This window comes from Erithacus rubecula (genome assembly GCF_903797595.1).
Source record: "Erithacus rubecula genome assembly, chromosome: 10".
Lineage (NCBI taxonomy): Eukaryota > Metazoa > Chordata > Aves > Passeriformes > Muscicapidae > Erithacus > Erithacus rubecula.
The window spans coordinates 27,892,440-27,910,044 of record NC_136662.1 but is presented as its reverse complement, the minus strand read 5'-3'; the positions used below and the strand labels follow the sequence as shown (position 1 = coordinate 27,910,044).

At 56.6% G+C, this 17,605-nt stretch overlaps 1 protein-coding gene across 1 annotated transcript; it reads left to right on the top strand.

The window, feature by feature from the left end:
• Positions 1–6,842: 6,842 nt before the first annotated feature.
• QSOX1 (quiescin sulfhydryl oxidase 1) lies at positions 6,843–17,111 on the top strand. The gene is made up of 12 exons (XM_079314185.1): positions 6,843–7,176; positions 9,251–9,351; positions 10,646–10,694; positions 10,874–10,976; positions 11,737–11,831; positions 12,059–12,200; positions 12,626–12,763; positions 12,880–13,009; positions 14,671–14,793; positions 14,903–15,047; positions 15,287–15,466; positions 15,824–17,111. The coding sequence occupies exons 1-12, from the start codon at positions 6,909–6,911 to the stop codon at positions 16,552–16,554; spliced, it is 2,205 nt and encodes a 734-aa protein (XP_079170311.1). The 5' UTR covers positions 6,843–6,908; the 3' UTR covers positions 16,555–17,111.
• Positions 17,112–17,605: the final 494 nt, after the last annotated feature.

Sequence of the window (17,605 nt, the reverse complement as noted above, 5' to 3'; positions counted from 1 at the left end):
ATTCGTTCCTTGTGCATTCCCCTTTCTGTCTGATGCTGTGCTTGGGATGCCAATCACAGTCTACAAAATCCCATTAGAGTTGCCTTAATTATAATTATAACTTTATTACAATTTCATTGGTGTTAAAGCTGATTGTTGCTAACACCAGAAAATAGCATTGAGTAATCATTGCAGGAGTTCACTGTGGGGATAAAAGTTACTCCTTGCACATATTTATTTAAAATATGTTTTAAAACCTCATGGTTTAAAATATTTTTATGTTAAACAACAATTTTGGAATTATATGAGGCTTTTCAGAGCCTCAATCTTGTTTTATATCCCTCAATTAGGCTCCTAAATTGGTACAGCTCTGTAGAGCTGCTGTTAGCAGCACCAATCCTTTCCTCACCAAGGGGCAAACATTGCTCCCTGGAAACTTTATGTATTAATGGAACTTTTCTAAATCTTTGCTGTTTCCTTTCCAGGACAAAAAACAAAACAAAACAAAAGAAACCCCAAAAAACCAGAACACTTTAACACATGAAAGCTCTGGAGCTGTGTAAGAGGATGGCCGAGCACTTACAGTGCCAAACCACAGGTGTAGGCAGGTGGTGATGGAGTGGCAGCATGAAAGTGTGAGCCAGAGAGCACAGGTGTTTATTGAGCCTCCCCAGTGCCTGTGGCCACCCCTGCTTCAGTACCTCTGCTGTGTTTTGGTGCCTTTTATTAATGTACAGCCCAGCAGAAAAGGCTTTGCTTTCCATTTACTGCAGTCTCTGTACAAAACCCAGCATTGGTCTCTCCAGCTTGGAAGACACTGTGTGACTGTCAACACCTCACCTGCCTGGGAGGGCTGTTTGCATTAAATGGGGGGCACCTGTGAGAACTAAACCACTGCACTTATTTGTTCTTTGCTTTTCCTTAGCAGAGGTACCTCATCCTGGAGGAGAACTTGCTGCATTCAGCCTTCCAATATGGAAGCAGCTCTGCTGCAGTCCCACAGTGCCAGTGTGCAGGACTGGTCCCCAGCAGAGTGTGCTGGGAACACCATCACAGTCCTCAGACAGACAGGAGGATGTCACAGCCCTCTGAGCTCAGTGCTTGAATCAGCCAAATGCAGTGCTGGGTCCTTGGATGTCCAAAGGGATGAGGCAAAGTGGTGCTGCAGCCTCTGTGTCCTCAATAGTGAGCAGCAGGAGAGCATCCGTGTCGAGCCTTGCCTCACCCTGCAGCGATTTTACTCCACAAGTCCTGTATTTTTGGACAATTGTCTACTTGCATCCATCCCTGGAAGGGGCTCAGAGTGCATTTCTCATTGAAAAAAAACAAAGCTGGTCAGGGCTTCTCTGGCTGAAGAAGAGGCTTCCTTTAAAAACGGCTCAAGCGGTGGGTGGGAGTGCTGCCAAGGCGCTCCGGCGCGTGACGCAGCAAACTGCTGCATTGCTCTGCTGTCCTTGCCCAGGATGCCCAGCAATCAGCGTGATGAAGGCTCTCATTTCCTCATTTGCAAGTCTACGTTGCTTCACTTTGTCACTGACTTTCTACCCGTGGTGTTTGTGCAACTCTTCCCAGAACTGTCAGAGCACGCTTACTTTTGACAGCCTGTGGACCTGGTGAAACTCCTGGGCTGGCCAATGGCCAGCAGCTGCCTTCTCGATGGTACTCTGGATTGAGTGGGATGGTTTGGTGCCTCCCTTCCCAGGTACAGCCCATTCCCAGGTGCCTCCCTGGGGATGTGGTGCCGGCTGCAGCCATCCCATATGCTAAGACACCTGGCACTGGAGCATTTGAAAGGTTGACTCTGCTCCAGACATCCTGTGCCCTGCCTAGCACAAGGGCTTCTGCAATGTCTGGGCTCTTATTAACATAGCCCTGGAAAGAAAAGGGGCTGGTGGGGAGCTGCTGAACACCAGCAGCTCTTCAGAGTGCAGGAAGGAGAGGAGGGGGGCTGCCCAGCTGCTGGCACCCAGCCCAGAGCATGGGCCATTGCCTGGCAGGAATGCAGATGAGATGTAATGGAGTTTGAAAGCATAGGGCGCTCTTTGGGATGCCAGTCCTGTGGGGGAGGGAAAGGCACCCTGTGAGACCTGAAAACTGGAGCAAACAAAACCTGTAGCCCCAGCCCTGCACCTTCTTGCGTCCTCCTGAATAAGGTCCTGCAGAAATTTGGGGAAAAGAATAGAGTAGCTCTGTTTAGGAGGGTGATGGCTGGGCAGGTTCAGGGGCATAGAGGAGGCTCCTGAAGTACAGACACCTTCATTTGCCTGCCAAGTGTGCTGATGGCCTGGAGCAGGTGGTTAGTTCCTGCTCTGAATGTTTCTCTTGGCCCCAGTTTTCCAGCCCTTTGTTCCACCTGTACAAGACCTGCTGTGTCCCTTGGGCTGTGTTCCCTCCCTGATCTGGGTTTCCAGTGGCTTCCTCTTGCATGAAGTCTAGACTGACTCAAACTCAGATTTTGTCTGAGAAGTTGCTGGAGGTAGAAGTAACACCACTTCTGGGGGGTGTTACAAATTTGATTTGATTTGATTCCAACAAAATAAAGGAGGTTGCAGGGGATCCCACTGTTCATGTGGCTTTGCTTGAGGAGCTCAGCAAGGAGCCTGGTCCAGTGTCTGTGTCTGGCTGTGTTGTTCTGTGGACTGATGGAACCAGCGCTGCTCTGTGAACTGTGATTGGGCACAGCAGTCCTTGGTAGGTGAGACCTTGCTTACGTTGCAGGACTACTGTCAGAGCAAGAGAGGAGTGCTCCGTTGTCATCCCTGTGGTATTCTCAGTTTCATGCGCTGCAATTAAACCACCTGCCAAATAATGATGTGGCAAATCTGGGCGGTGTGGCCTCCTCCGATCTGCTACTTAAAGCTGGGAACATGAGCTGGACTGGAAAACATCTGCTCTGTGCAACCTGGGTCATGGTAATCATTTATGACTGTTGGTAGATGTGAAATTTGCAGGTAAAACGTTTCCTACCCAGACATACCAATGACAGTGCCAGTTCCTCCTGGTCTCCCTGGGTTCTTCTGAGAAGAGCAAGGGCAGCGTGGCTGCTGTCCTTTGGAGCAGGGATGAATCAGCAGAGGGTGAATAGCAGCAGGCTGGTACTGCTGTATTCTCTCTGCAGACGCAAACTACGTGAACACATTCATCACATCCTGAGAATGCACCCCAGATTTGCTTTTGTGCCTCTTGTTATTACAGGCTGGTTGGGCTTGAAAGGTAGAAATCAACCATTTCCGACCAAGCCTGTCTCGTGGAGTCAGCAATTCCCAGCTGCCAGGGGGGGCTTTGAGGGGCCATCCTGGTCTTCTCAGGTGTCAGCCTGGCAGGGCCAATGCAGAGATTGGGAAGCAGTTGGGATTCACATCCGCTCTGGGTGTTATTCCCTGTCTCAGCGAAACTGGCAGGTTTGTGACACAGATGCTGCCAAAGGTCTTGTCTGAGGCCATGTCTCAGCTGAGGTGTGATTTGTGCCACCAAGAAAAAAGTGCCACCTGGATTGAAATGTCAGGGAGGTGGCAGGTGGCACAATTTTCCCTTGCTTTCTTAGACAAGTGAGGCTTTTCCTTTAATTCACAGAAGGACAACACTTCATCTGTACTGCAGATCAAGGGGGACTTCCTTGAGTTCATCATCTTGTGAAGTCTGGATAAAGGAAAACTGTTGAGCCTCCTCTGCAGCTGGTATTTCCAAGGGGCTTTCAGGGATGTTGGATGCAAACCTCTCTGAACAGCCTCTGAAATGCCAATTACGGGGTTGCCATGGTTGTATCATGAGTCTTGCATTGGTTTCGTGTTTTCCTTGCAGTCAGTTCCTGGAATCACACAATTAGGTAGGAACGTGTTCTTTAATTTTCAAGGAAGAAAGTCCATTTCAGGATCTCCCTGTGGCTCTGAACTTCCACAACTGAAAGGAAGTGAAGAGGTCGTGGGTCTGCTCAACCAGCCATTCTGAACATTTTATAGACAAATTCATGCTTTTAAAAATGGACAATAAAAGCCTTTCTTAATTTTCTGAAATACATTATTTTCCATCACTTCAAGACCTGAACATATAAAATCCAACCACTCTTTCTTTGTCTCCTCTCTAACCCAGCACAAAGGTGATCTGAGTAGCTTTGTATCTGAAAATGATCCATTTTAGGTGCACAAAACAAGTTCTGCAGGGCTTAAATTATTTTGGAGAGATTGTGGCCGCCTTTGAGGTTCTCAGCCTGTTGATGTTGCCCACGCCTCACTGACTTCAAGGAGATTCCTGCTGGGTGTTAGTCTGGGAAAGGAGATTTCAGAGCTGATGAGCTTAATGAACTAAAGCCACTGCTCTGCTGCTGCACAGAGTTCTGCAGCACAGGAATCTCTGTGGTCATCCTTAGCACATGGCCTTGCTACAGAGTGAAGTACAACTCTCCCCAAAGTTAAGGATGCTGAGATAGGCACTGAAGGCTTTGCTAAGGAAACCAAGGAGGTTCCTTAATGTGCCATGGGAGCCTAAAGCTGAGCTTTAGGGCCAGCTGGGTCTCAGCAGCTGGGCATCCAGAATCACTCAGCACCTGTGTCCTGGTTTTGCTACCTGCAAGTTCCATTAGCAGCCAGAGAGGACAAAAAGGCAGAGAGAGATAAACCTTCTAAAACCTACCCAGACTTCTACTGTTTCTTGATTGCTATTATTTCATCTTAGTTGCTTTCAAATCCAGCTTTAAAAGGGTTGTTTCAAAGCTTCTGCTTTGTCTTTGGCTTCCTATGAGAGTGTTCTGCCATGAAAATACATCTCTTCCCAGTCTGGAGTGGAAGAAAAGCCTCATCTCTTGCTTTGCAGCAGCACTCAAAGGAAAGAAAGGATTTTTGGGCAAGTCTGTGCCTGGAAAACTCCACACCCTGCTGCTGAAGGAGTCTATTACCTGGGGAGCCTTGGGGATGGGACGTGCCAGCTGGGCAGTAGGGTCGTTGGTAGCAGCCCGGCTGTTCCTGGGGCAGCAGGAAGCAGGAGCATCCACACCCCAGGGCTCCAGGGATGAGCAATGGCATGGCTCACCTCCAAAGGAGCCAGAGCCCCGGGCTGTGGCCTCTTGCCCCTCCACCTTGGTGTTAGATGCTGCTTTTGTATCTAAAAAAGGATTCGAGGAATTTGGGCTGGCTGGGAGGAAGGGCTGAGCTGTATGGGGAGGATGCTGGTAATTACACTGGCCTGGTGCTGAGCACCTCTCCTTTGCCTTGATAACCTAATGAAGCTGATGAGCCCTTAAAATAAAGCTTTAAATCTCGGGTGAGATAACGGTGGTGATCTCCCTTAACATGGGGATTTTTGTGTTTTAATCAGCAGCTGGATGAGGACAAGTCCTGGCAAAGTCTCTGTCAGTGGTGAGGGACCACCTTTCAGAGCAGCCCTGCACAGGCTGGGCTGTGCCTCTCTCTTGGTTAGACAACGAGGCACGATAATCCCTTAAGGACTTAATTACAGCTGACAGGGCTGGAGGAGACCATCTTCAGCCAGATTCCCATCACCCTGGATCCACAGGAGATGGGTGGGAGCAATCCCATGGGCTGTGCCCACCATGCTCCGTGTCCCCAGGCCAGGCTGTGTAAGGGATTCCCGTTGTTTCCCGGAGCTGTGCCCCATGAGGAGCCCCTGCCCTTCGCTGCCCCGGTGAGCCCAGGCTCTGGCAGGCTTGTTTTTCTAGCATGGCGAGTCCGCCTAAAATGCCTAGGTGGGGCCCAGCATGGATAATGGCCTTCCTGGGTACAGAGCCAGCAACAAGCCCTCAGCAGCCATGGGCACCCCGAGTGCCAGAGGCTCCCTGGCCTCAGGGGCTGGGGAGGGAGCAGAGGGCTGGATTTTGGGGCTGTGTCCACCCTGGCAGTGCCTGGCTCTGCCCCGGGGCACTGAGCAACGGGCACCTTCCGTCTGGGAGCCAGTGACGTGTGTGTGTGCGTGAGCAAAGGCACGGCCGGGGCTGGCCGGGAGGATGGAATCACAGAATCCTGGAATGGCCTGGGTGGGAAAGGACCATAAAAACATCTAATTCCATCATCCTGCCGACCCTTCCACTGGACCAGATTGCTCCAAGTTCCTGAATGTTTCCAGGGATGGGGCATCCACAACTTCCATGGGCAATCTGTGCCAGGGCCTTACTGCTCTCACAGGGAAGATTTTTTATTCTAATATGTAATCTAACTCTCAGTTTGAAGACATTCCATTGAAGAGGCTACTGAGGGTAGAATGTTGCTTTTTTTAGAGGTAGAGTTGGTGTCACTGGATATCCCTGCTGAGCATCCCTGGCGGGGCTGGGGAGAGGGCAGGGATGTCTCCAGGGTCCCCATTCCACAGGGTGCCCAGCAGTGCCCAGTGACGCCGGCTGGTGTCAGGGCATCTGACCAGGGCGCTGCCCTCGGGGTGCCCATGACGGTGACAATGTGGGTTTTGGGGCTGAATCAGCGGCCTCTGCCATTACAGAATCACAGGTTCAGTTAGTTAGGTTGGAAAAGGCCTAAATCACCACCCTGTCAACCAGGCCATGGCACTCAGTGCCACCTCCACTCTTTCCTCATACACTTCCAGGGACAACGACTCCACCACCCCCCCGGGCAGTCCTCACTTTATCAGTATAAATTTTATGCCATTTGTCCCCTCACGGAAGGGTAACACCTCAGCAAAGCGAGGAGAGGAGGGGAGTAATGTGGCCCTCCCGATGAGATGGGGGCGCCGAGCGGGGGCTGTAGGCCTGGTGCGGGCTCTTCCCCCCGGTGCGGGCTCCCCCCCCCCCGGTGCGGGTTCTCCCCGGTGCGGGCTCCCCGCCGGCCTGCTGAGGGTGGGCGCTCCGCTCGCTCCGGTCGGGGGCTCCCGCCTTGTCCCCGCCCCGTCCCCGCCCCGGGGGCGGTGCTAGGGCGGCTCCGGGCGCTAAAGGCGGCTCCGGGCGGTGCCGGCCGGCCTGGCGGGCGATGTGGCTGCGGCGGGCGCGGGCCGGGGGCCGCGGGGGACCGGCGGCTGTCCCGCCGCTCCTGCTGCTTTTCTTGCTGCTCCGGGTGCCCGCGGCGCGGCCTGGCCCCCTCTACTCGGCCGCTGACCCCTTGGAGCTGCTGGGGCCGGGGGCGGAGGGGCGGCTGCTGGGCTCCAGCAGCGCCTGGGCCGTCGAGTTCTTCGCCTCCTGGTGCGGGCACTGCATCCACTTCGCGCCCACATGGCGGGCCCTGGCCCACGACATCCGCGGTGAGTCCCCGGCCCCCCTTCTCCTCATCCCCGGCCGCCCCCCCGGCGGCTCCCCGATCCCTCCCTCTGCCGTTGACCTCGTTACCCCCCACCCCTCATCCCTGTCTCTGTCTCCCGTCAGCGCCCAGTGTCTCTGCCCCTGCACTCTCAAATTCCCCGTGCGTCTCTGTCAGCACCCCTAAATCCTCCTCCCGTGCCCCTGTGCAGGGGGGTCCCGCTTCCCCCAAGACGGGGAGCATCCTGCAATCCCTCCTGCGTCCTTGCCCCGTTGTCCTCCTCCTCTTCTTCGCCCGCACTCTTAAATCCTCCTTGCATCCCGGGCTCTGCATCCTCTCTGTGTCCTTCCCACCGCCGTTCCCAATCCGCTCTGCCCTACCCTCCATCAGCTGCCCAAACCCCCCTGCGGCCCAGCTCCAGCCTCCCTGGAACGCCAGCCTGCTGGGAAGGCCCAGCTCCCTCCCGGTGTCCAGATTTACCCCCCCAATATTCAGGCCTAGCTTAGCAGCCACCCTGGACCCCCTTTGGCAGGGAGAAGCTCAGTCTGAGCCTGCCCCAGGCACGGGGGTCCCGCTGCCCCCCAGAGCCGCTCAGCCCCGGTGCCTGCGGGGACAGGGCTGGCAGGTTGCTGGGCGCTGATCGCAGCTGGCTTGTTCCCGGTTTGACCTTGATGCCTGGCCTGGCCGGTGCCAGCCGTGCCCGGGGAGCCGCACACCCCGCTGCTGGGCCCCTGGTCCCGCCGGGATTCAGGCTGCCTCCCCCGGCATGCCGGGGTGCGCGCTGCTCCCTGTTATTGCGCTAATTGACACAGCGCGGTGGCTGCCGCATGAGTCAGGGCGCCGACCGGGCATCCCGTCCCTCCGAGGGGATGCCGTCCCTCCCTGGGGATGCCGTCAGAGCTCCCCGGCGGGCAGGATGTGAGGAATGGGGTGCGTGCCCGGGCCCCGCGGGGCAATGCCGGCTCTCCTGGCCCCTCTCCAAAGGAGGGCTCCCTGCTCCGGAGGCCGGACCGTGGGTGATGTGCCCATGGAGGCAGGGCAGGGAAGCCGCCCCCGTGCTGCTCGGCATCCTTGCTGCCATTCCCACGGGTACATTTTCGTAGGAGTGGGCTGGACAGGGAGGATGCTAGGGTGACCTGCAGGCACCACGTGCAGATGAGTATAGGAACGTGCCTGGCTCCCTGCAGCAGGGCTCATCACCAGCCCCGCTGTGCCACGAGTGCCAGGGCAGTGGGAAGCAGCTCACCTGTCCCGTCACCTGAGACATGGGACAGTGTGTCCCTGCCTTCAGCATGCTCCTGCCTAGGGCAGCATGGGCTCCATCTGCATGCCAGCGCCATGTCCCTCCCTATCCCATTCTAAGGATAGGCAGGGTGTTCTCCAGATTGTCCTTTACACTAAAAAGAAGCCATTTCAGAGCTTTGTTTTCCATTTTCCTGCTAGTTTTCAGAGGCTGCTGCTTAAAATGCCTCCATGCCCCCTTTTGTTCATCTGTTTTACCCCAGGGGCCTGCCGGTCTCACAAATGGGGAGTGGATGCTCAGAACCTGGGCAGGCTCTGTTGCAGTGCCCTGGCTTGGCTGCTGGTTTTGGGTTGTTCTCTGTTGGTTATCAGCTGTGCCCTTGGTCTGGGGTGAGACAAGCTGGAGCCTGTGTTCCTTGCTCTCCTGAGCTGTGGCTAGCCATCCCTCCCCTTCTCCTGGTGTCCTCTTCCCGGGAGCTGGGGCAGAGGCTGGACAGGCAGAACCAGCCAGGCAGGCAGTGTCAGGCAGAGCTGCCTGTGCTTGGGCACTGGCAGAGCAGGGCGTGCAAAGCCAGCTCCTGCCTCACAGGGCTTTCCCTGTGTCCCTGCTGCCAGGAAAGTAGGGCACCACACACCAGTAGAGACCACAGCCCTGGGTGTTCAGGCTTGCAAACTATTGCTTGCTGTCCTGCGAGGGGCAAACAGTGGTTTTGGGACAGGAGGATCTCTGCCACTGGCACAGCAGGAGATCCCTCCTGTCTCCACAAGCACTCGTGGGGAGCAGGGCGGTTTTTGGGGGTGCTGAGCTGTGCTGACCTCATCCTCTGTCCCCACAGAGTGGAGGCCTGCAGTGATCCTGGGAGCCATCGACTGTGCCGACGAGGACAACCAGCAAGTGTGCTCTGATTTTGGGATAACTGGCTTCCCCACCATGAAGGTGAGACTGCATGTGCCAGCTACTTGTTAGGTTTTGCTGTGCTTTGCATTTTGGCCTGTCCTTCTCTTGCTTAATTGGATTGGCAGGGATATTGCACCAAAATACTCCCCTTGGGGCTTTGCAGGCTGAAGTGTTTCACCCTTCCCCGAAACAATGCTGTGAATTGGCTGCAGACGGTGCAACTGCTGGGCAATGGAGCAACAAGGAGGGGGGAAAACCAAACTGCTGTTCTGTGGTGAAACACAGAGGCTGGATCTCTGCTAAGATGAGAGTTAGAATCCTGAGCTGGAAACAAGAAAGGCTGTTTGAGGGCAGAGAGAGGTTGTAGGCACAGGTTTTGGAGGAGGGCACAGGGATGCTGTGGGAAGTTGCAACTCCTAGGAGCCTCTTGTGGTGGCTGGCAAGGAGCCATCCCTTATTCTGGGCCTGTGCCCAGGCCTTTAGCTGTATCAAAACACTGCTCTGCAGAGCTTCCCACTGCAAACAGAGCCCTGCTCCAATAGAAGCAGTGAAGCAAAAGCACTCCAGGTGCCACAGCCAGCAGTTAAAACCAGGATTGCTTTGAGGTGGAATGGGTATGGATGAGGGTTTTAACAAACATGCCCAGAGTCCCAGCTTACAGGCTCAGTTCCAGGTGGGGTCAGATTTGGGGTTTTCCAGGCAGGTTGGCTTGGCCCCAGCCCTGCCCTGGGGTCTCACCAAGTGCCCACTGCCCTAGGACACTGGTGGAAACATCTCCTGGGGCAGGGAGGTGTGCTGATGTGGCCGTGCCAAGATGTCACTTGCTTCACACCCTGTGTCCCTGACAAGCACCTTTTGCAAACAGCCTCTGCTCCCAGCCCAGCCTGCAAAGCAAACACCTGGCTGATGCAACCTGGTGTTGCTGCTCTGGCTCTGCCCTGGGTACTGGAGCCACTGTGGGAGGCCAGGAGTGGCAAAAACTCCCTTTTTCCTGCTCTGTCAGAGCTCTGGAGCAGGGAAAGTGGGTTGCAGGACTGGGAAGGTTCTAGCTGCCTCTTTGGGACTCCTGGAGACACCTGCTCCACTGCCAGTGCTCAGCCCATGATTGGACATGGCTCCCAGCCCATGTCTGCATCCCTTCCCTCTGGGATACCCCAAAAGATGGGGACATGGCTGGGAGCTCCCTCTATGCTGGCTGATGTCAGGTGGCATGCTGCAGTGTTGTGGGGAAACTGAGGCAGAGCTGGGCTCAGCCTGCTGGGTTGCACTGTCTCCTTTCTCACTCCAAACACTCACTCCAGTTTCCCCTTGTGGGTTTTTTTTTCGCTTTCAGTTCTTCAGAGCTTTTAGCAAGAAGCCAGAGGATGGGATAAGGATTACCAGTGAGTATTCAGAGCCATGGAGTTTTCTACCCAGGGTGTGAATGGCCCTGCTGCCCACACCCCCCACACTCTGAAATATCAGGGATCTCTGGGGGGGCAGCTCCAAGCAGCTTCCCTTGGTTCAGCTGCTGGGATTGGCTTCCCTAGGACTGAGCCCTTGGTGTCCTGTCCCCCTGCAGATCCCAGTGCCACTGTTGAGGACCTGCGCCACGCCATCATCACCAACCTTGAGCAGAGCCAGGATGCCTGGCCACCCGCCTGTCCTCCGCTGGAGCCAGCAAGGTAGGGGCAGCAGGAGGCCTCTGTCCCATGGGGAGCAGGTTTCTGGGGAAATCCTGAACCCAAAATCAGCAAGGAGCAGCTGCTGCATCGCCCATGTCCCAGGGAGACACAGATAACCTGAAGAGCTGTTTCCATGGCCCAGATGAGATGGGCTGTGTTATCACATCTGCTAATGAACCTGCTCATTAGCCTTACTTAGAGCAAGCAATTCCTGGGCTCCAGATTCTTTGGGACTTGGCAGTGTCATGCCATGCTGAGTGAGGCTGTGTTAGAAGCTTTTTCTTGTCCTGAGAAAGGGTTTTCTTGATTCTGTACAATTTTGTTGGCATCTGAGTTGTCCTTGCTTGGATGCAAGCAGTTGCTGCAATGTCCTGAGAAAGAGTCTTTAGATATCCCAAAGCCATGTTCAAGCCGGGCACATGCCTCAGATACTCTGCCTCTGTGTCTTAGCCAAAAAAGCCCCAGCCCTGTTTCAAGTTCATTGCTGTTTTTTCCCTTGGGTGAGTGTGCAGCTGTCTCCTGCCTTGCCCTGCCCTGTCTGTGTTTTGTTTTCTACCTCCTTGGCCAAGCCCAGGGGTTTTTCCAAAGCCTGTGAACCAGAGCAGGAAACTAGCTGGAAACTTCAGCAGGAGGAATTGCCTGCTCAGTGGGGCTGATCCTGCACCAGCATTCCCTGCCAAATCCCAGCAGGCAAGGGTCGAGCTCCTTTGAGGGGGAGGGCAGAGCATGCAGCACCTGCTGCTGCCCTCGTCTCTTGCAGCGCCGAGGAGGTTCGCACCTTCTTCCAGAGGAACAAGGACCGGTACTTGGCACTCATCTTCGAGAAGAGCAACTCCTTTGTGGGCAGAGAGGTGGGTGCAGCTGCATTCATCCCCCATTTCTCTTGGAGCTTGTGTCCCTGGTGCCTGGTAACTCCTGGGTGCCTTTGGTGGGGCAGCTCTCTGCAGGAAGCCTCCCTACCCAGTTTGCACACAGCTTAGCCAGTGCCAAATGTTACACAGGGCACTGAAGAGCTCTGCTGCCTCCCTGGTGGGGCTGGCGAGTCCCTCTGCCCCCCATCTGACCCTGGGGCTTGCAGGTAGCCCTGGACATGCTGCAGTACGAGAACATTGCAGTGAGGAGGGTGCTGAGCAGCGAGGAGGAGCTGGTGGAAAAGTTCGGCGTCACCTCCTTCCCCTCTGGATACCTGCTCTTCCGCAACGGCTCCTTCTCCCGCCTGCCCGTGTGAGTGTGAGACACGGGTGTGGCCCTGGGGATGCTGCTGGGGTGCCAGCCTCGTGCCTCATCTCTCTGTGTTCCTTGTGGGAAGCTGCATTAGGAAGGAGAGAGAGTGGCTGAGTAGGGGAGGCTGGTGGGCACTGAACTGCACTGCCAGCCCTGGCTAGAGCTGGAAGAAGGGAAAATCCTTGTGAATGAGCCATTCCCTTCCCACACCTGGCTGGAGGTGGCATGATATGGTACCTGGGGCCCAGCTCTGCTCCAGGATGCATGTAAGGCTACCCACTGCTGAGCCAGATGGAGAGTATGGAGCACCCCACCCTCTCTCCCGAGGCCTGAACTACCCACTTGGCTAAGCCTTCATCTCCTTTGATACCTTCCTTGGGGCCAGGTGTGGGAGAGGAGGGACTTAGGGCTTCTGTTCCTGGCAGGCACATAGAGGCGCGCTCCTTCTACACCTACTACCTGCGCACGCTGACGGGCATCACCCGCGGCTCCTACAAGCTGAACGCCACGGCCAGCAGCGCCAACGAGACCGACCGCGTGTCAAACCCTCTGCGAGCCGACCGGTCAGAGCCACACCCTGCTGCTGGGGCGGGGGAAGGGGAGGGGCTGGGAGCTGGGAAAGCCCCTGGGGTGAGGTTTGAGGGGCTGATGCAGCCTCGTGTTGTGCTGCCCTCCTCAGCTCCAAGCTGTACATGGCCGACCTGGAGTCCGCGCTGCACTACTCGCTGCGGGTGGAGGCTGTCCGTGCCTCCTCGCTGTCAGGAGCACAGCTGGCTGCCTTCAAGTGCTACGTGGCCACGCTGGTGAAGGTGAGGAGCTCTGGGTGTTGGGAGAGGAACTGCCTGTGCCTCCCTGTGTCTGTTTATGAAACACAAACACACGGTGCAGGCCACCGTGCCCCAGTACTCACGGGTAGTGAAGCGTGGCAGTCTCAGCTGTGGGCCTATGTCCTGGTGCTGGGTGATGGGATCATCACTTGTAGGAGGTGTCAAGGCAGGAGGTCTTTTCAGAAGAGAGGCTGGGGTGTCAGGGATGATAACAGGGGTTTGTCACTCTGATGTGGATGCTCAGCTCAGGGAGCCAGTCTCTGCAGGCTCCTTTGATAATAGTCCAGAAAAGGAACTCCCACTCTGAGTCAGGCTCCAGACAAGCCTAATTTAAGGTCTCCTTTATTCTTCTGTGTTGGGCCTGGCACAGCTGAAGTGCCTGAGAGCTTTGAGCCAGCACAAGCAGGGCAGTTTAATTTCCTGCTGTGATGGAGTCCTGCATTTGGCTGTTTCCTCCACTGGGCCTGCAGGCGCCCTGTGTCCATCCCAATCCAATCCCTGTCACAGCCCAGGCTACTTGGCAGACTGGGGCCATGCCTTCCTTCTTGGCTCCCTCCTTTGTCACCCAGGGTCTCACACACGGTTTGGACCTTGCACAGCCTTCACTGACACCCCCTGCTTCCACCCCCATCTGCTCTTCCCTAGAAAAGAGCTCCAGACATGTGCCTTAAGTCCTCAGACCTTCATGTGGTTCCTCTGCCTGCCCCTCCAACCACTGTCCTCCCTCTTTCTCTCTTTAATGTGAACTACAGAGGCAGGGAAATAAAATCCCTGTGCCACCAGCTCCCTGCCCATGGTTGCAGTGTGCTGGGGTGGCTGGGAGCAGCAGTGGTTTTATGTGATCCAGCAGTGTGCAGTGGGTGCTGGTTCTTCCCCAGGGACGCTGAGCCAGCACTGCCATTGCCCTGCTTATCCACAGGACGGAGCAGCATCCCCAGGATTGCCAGCCCAGGGCTCAGCCTGGGGGAGCTCAGCCAGCAGGTCTCAGCCTTAACTCTTGCATTCCCAAGAGGTATTAAAGGAGACAAGAGGGGAAAATGTTCTAATGTGGAAAAAAGTGATTCTGGAATCACACAGCAAAGCCTGCTGTCCAGGGATTTGGGGGACATATTGTTTGCAGCATAACTGTCAGCTCACAGATGATTCCCCTGCAATTTTGGGTCTTTTCGTGTGATTCCCCAAGGCCCTGGGAAGAACAGCTCAGACCCAGCAAACTCCTCCTTCCTTTCACTTCTCCATCACATCTCCTCTGTGCTGATGTCTCCTCCTCCCCACAGGTCAGTCCCTCTGTCCGTGCTGGTGGCATGGGCTGCCGGGCTGCTCCTCTCCCTGGAGTGGTTTTAAAGTGCAGCTGCTAATCGGCTTTGCCAGACTTATGGACAGAGTGGCTTTTTGCCTCCCTCAGTTGGGGCTGGGGTTTGGAGCCTGAACATGCACACAGGGGACTTGCCACCCAAGGCTGGGGGATGAGCTGCAGTCCCCAGCCCCTCGGAGACGGGCACCAAAACCTTGCCAGGACCACGCTGCTCTCCAGCAGAGAGGATGCTGGTGCTGCCTAGTGCTTGTGCTGGTGAGCCAGGGGTGCTGCCCTGTTGCTCCCAGGATGGAATCTGTTTTCTCACCCCTCTCCCCCCACTCTGCAGTATTTCCCAGGGCGCCCCTGCGTGCAGACCTACCTGCAGACCCTGGATGCCTGGCTGAGGAACTGGACAGAGCCTGAGCTGCCCCGCACAGTTTTGAAGGAGGCCATGAAGAATAACAGAGATGTAAGATGTCCATGGGGACCCCCAACCCCTGCTCTTCTTACCCCTGCTCCTTGTTCCCCAGCTGGCACTGCCTGCCAGCCCCATCACGCCATGTCCATCTGTCCACCAGGCCTCCCACCCTTCCGTGCTCCCCACCAACGTGACCTGGGTGGGCTGTCAGGGCAGTGAACGCCACTTCCGTGGCTACCCCTGTGGGCTCTGGACCATCTTCCACCTGCTGACTGTCCAGGCTGCCCAGAATGGCCCTGACAAAGGTACTGGTGTCCCTGGGAGCATCAGGGGCTCAGGGAGGGAGTGTCCAGCTGAGCTCTGGCTTGGGTAGGGATGCTGCATGTGGACAAAGGTTTGCTTCCCCCCCTTCTTCATCTTATCCAGTGGCAGTTTCCATGGGCACGAGAGACAAGAGTTTTGGGGTGTGGGGTTGCTGTCTCAGCTGTGGGACTGTGCTGGTGGCCCTGGGGGTCCAGACTCACCCTGTGCTCTGCTCCCCCAGAGTTGCCCCTGGAGGTGCTGAGCACCATGCGCTGCTACGTCCGGCACTTCTTTGGCTGCCAGGAGTGCGCCGAGCACTTTGAGGCCATGGCAGCCAAGTCCATGGACAGGGTGGCCAGCAGGGAGGAGGCAATCCTCTGGCTCTGGTCACACCACAACGAGGTCAACGCTCGCCTGGCGGGTAAGGGGGGCTGCCACTGCAGGAACTGGAGGGAAGAGGGCAGGTGAGGTGGAGGAACATCCCTCCTCCTGCATGGATCTGGCAAATGGCTGCAGGCTGGGCACCTCCTGTTGTCATTGTCCCCCAAGCCCGGGGACAGCAGCTGGTCACACTGCATCAGACTGCCCCAGAGATGCAGTTGGATCTTACATGCTCTTTGCAGGGAGCTTCCCAAAGTTCCTGTTTTCCCTCGGAGGACCCTTCCTCCTGAGGTGGAAGGTCCTGATCCCCTGCTGCTGGCTTCTCTGGGATGGTTATGCAGGGGGAGGGTGCATCACATGTCCCCTCTAACGCCCTCGCTGGCTCCGGTCCCTGCAGGAGGTGACACGGAGGACCCCAAGTTCCCCAAGCTGCAGTGGCCTCCACCGGACTTGTGTCCCCAGTGCCACAAGGAGGAGCGAGGGGTTCATGCCTGGGAGGAGCCGGCCGTGGTCACGTTCCTCAAGGCACACTTCTCCCCGGCCAACATCTACATGGACTATGCCGAGCCCGACCCCATCCCCGTGGCCAGGGAAGGGGCGAGCGCCAGGCTGGGCACGGAGGAGCCACGAGAGGAGAGGGGGAGAGGAGAAGAGGAGGAAAAGGAGACGGAGGGAGAGGCGAGAGTCCCGGGGCGCCCAGGCTCCCCCGAGCCGCGGCGCCCCAGCATCGTGCGGCTGAACCCCAAGGTGCGGGAGGGGGGCGAGGACATCGTGGACCTGGATTCCTTCAGCGAGCAGCACTTCAGGAGCCAGGCGCTGCGAGCGGCCGCGGGCCGGCGGCGGCGCATCAGCAAGCGGGACACCGTGGCCCTGGCCCGCGGCGCCGCGGGCAGGGAGCGCCGGCGGGGCCCCGGCATCCTGCTGCGGGACCAGGAGGAGGAGGAGGGCGGGGAGGGCCTGCGCAGGAGCCCCTGGCTGCGGGTGCTCGGATTGGGCTTCTCCCGCCTGGACATCAGCCTCTGCGTGGCCCTCTACTTCCTCTCCTCCATGTGCCTCCTGGGCATGTACACCTTCTTCCGCCTCCGCACCCGCGCCCGGAAAGGCCGCCCCGGCTTCCCCCTGGCCTGAGAGGGGCTGGGGTGCACGGGGTTTTCCCAGGGTGGGTGGGCTGCTGAGGCAGGACACTCCTGGGACAATGTTTTGTCCTACAGCGGGCAGGGGTCTGGCACATCCCCCTCAGGAGCTGCCCTGCTCAAGGCAGTTGCCTCACCTGGGCTTGGGGTTGGAGGGCTCTTTTTGGGAGGAAGGTGGTGTCAGAGCATCCCTCTCTCAAGTCATAGTGCCATGGTTTTGGGCATGTGGGAGCTGGGACATGAACGGTGGTTTGTGTTTTGGCACGCAGCTGCCCTTAGAAGAAGCTCCCTGGTTTAAAACGGGGAAGCCCAGTCCTGTGCTGGGGAGCAGCCCATTGGGGTCCAACCACTAGTGGGGCCAGCAGGGTGGAGGTTTAGCCCCCCAAAAAGTGGACACCGCCGGGTGGGGGCAGCAGTCATGGGTTCAGATGCATTTTGTGTCACCCCTCTTTGAGATGTGACCTGGGGCCTCCCCACCATTCCTTGCCCCCTCCCCACGCTGTTGTTTGTTCTCTGCTTGTCTTAGTGGAATAAATTATTTTTGCCGATGCCTGCCCTGCTCTGTTGGCTCATCCCTGCCAGGTGGGCATACTGGACTACCACACCCCATTCCTGCTTTCCCTGCTCCTGCCTCCAACCCACCTCAGGAAGAGCACTTAGTTTTAAAATCCTTTCAATATTTTTAATTCTTATTGTATGTTTTCTCCTGCCTTTTACTTGGGAATAATTCACCTCTGGGCAGCTGCCCCACATACATCTGCTACATTTCCAGGGCTGGGATGGCTCCTGGTTTCTCCTCAAGCAGGGGGAGGCAGAGGAAGTATGTGGGGACCAGGGAGCTGCTGGAAAAAAGTTGGCATGAGATGTGGAGCTGCAGTTCAGTGCTGACCATGCCCGTGGTTCAGAGAAGGGAGACACACAGCAGAATCCCTGGGGACCAGGACTTCCGTGGGTGCGGGCCCCCTGGGCCTGTCCCCGATTCTCTCTGCCCTTTTATCCTTGTTAGGAATCATTAAGGAAAATGGTTGTTTTCCAGAGCCAGGGCC

Coding starts and splice junctions, on each gene's coding strand:
- QSOX1 (XM_079314185.1), top strand. CDS start 6,909: ATGTGGCTGCGGCGGGCGCGGGCCGGGGGCCGCGGGGGACCGGCGGCT. Junction 12,201..12,625: donor TCCTTCTCCCGCCTGCCCGT/GTGAGTGTGAGA, acceptor TGTTCCTGGCAG/GCACATAGAGGCGCGCTCCT. Junction 15,467..15,823: donor GGTCAACGCTCGCCTGGCGG/GTAAGGGGGGCT, acceptor CGGTCCCTGCAG/GAGGTGACACGGAGGACCCC.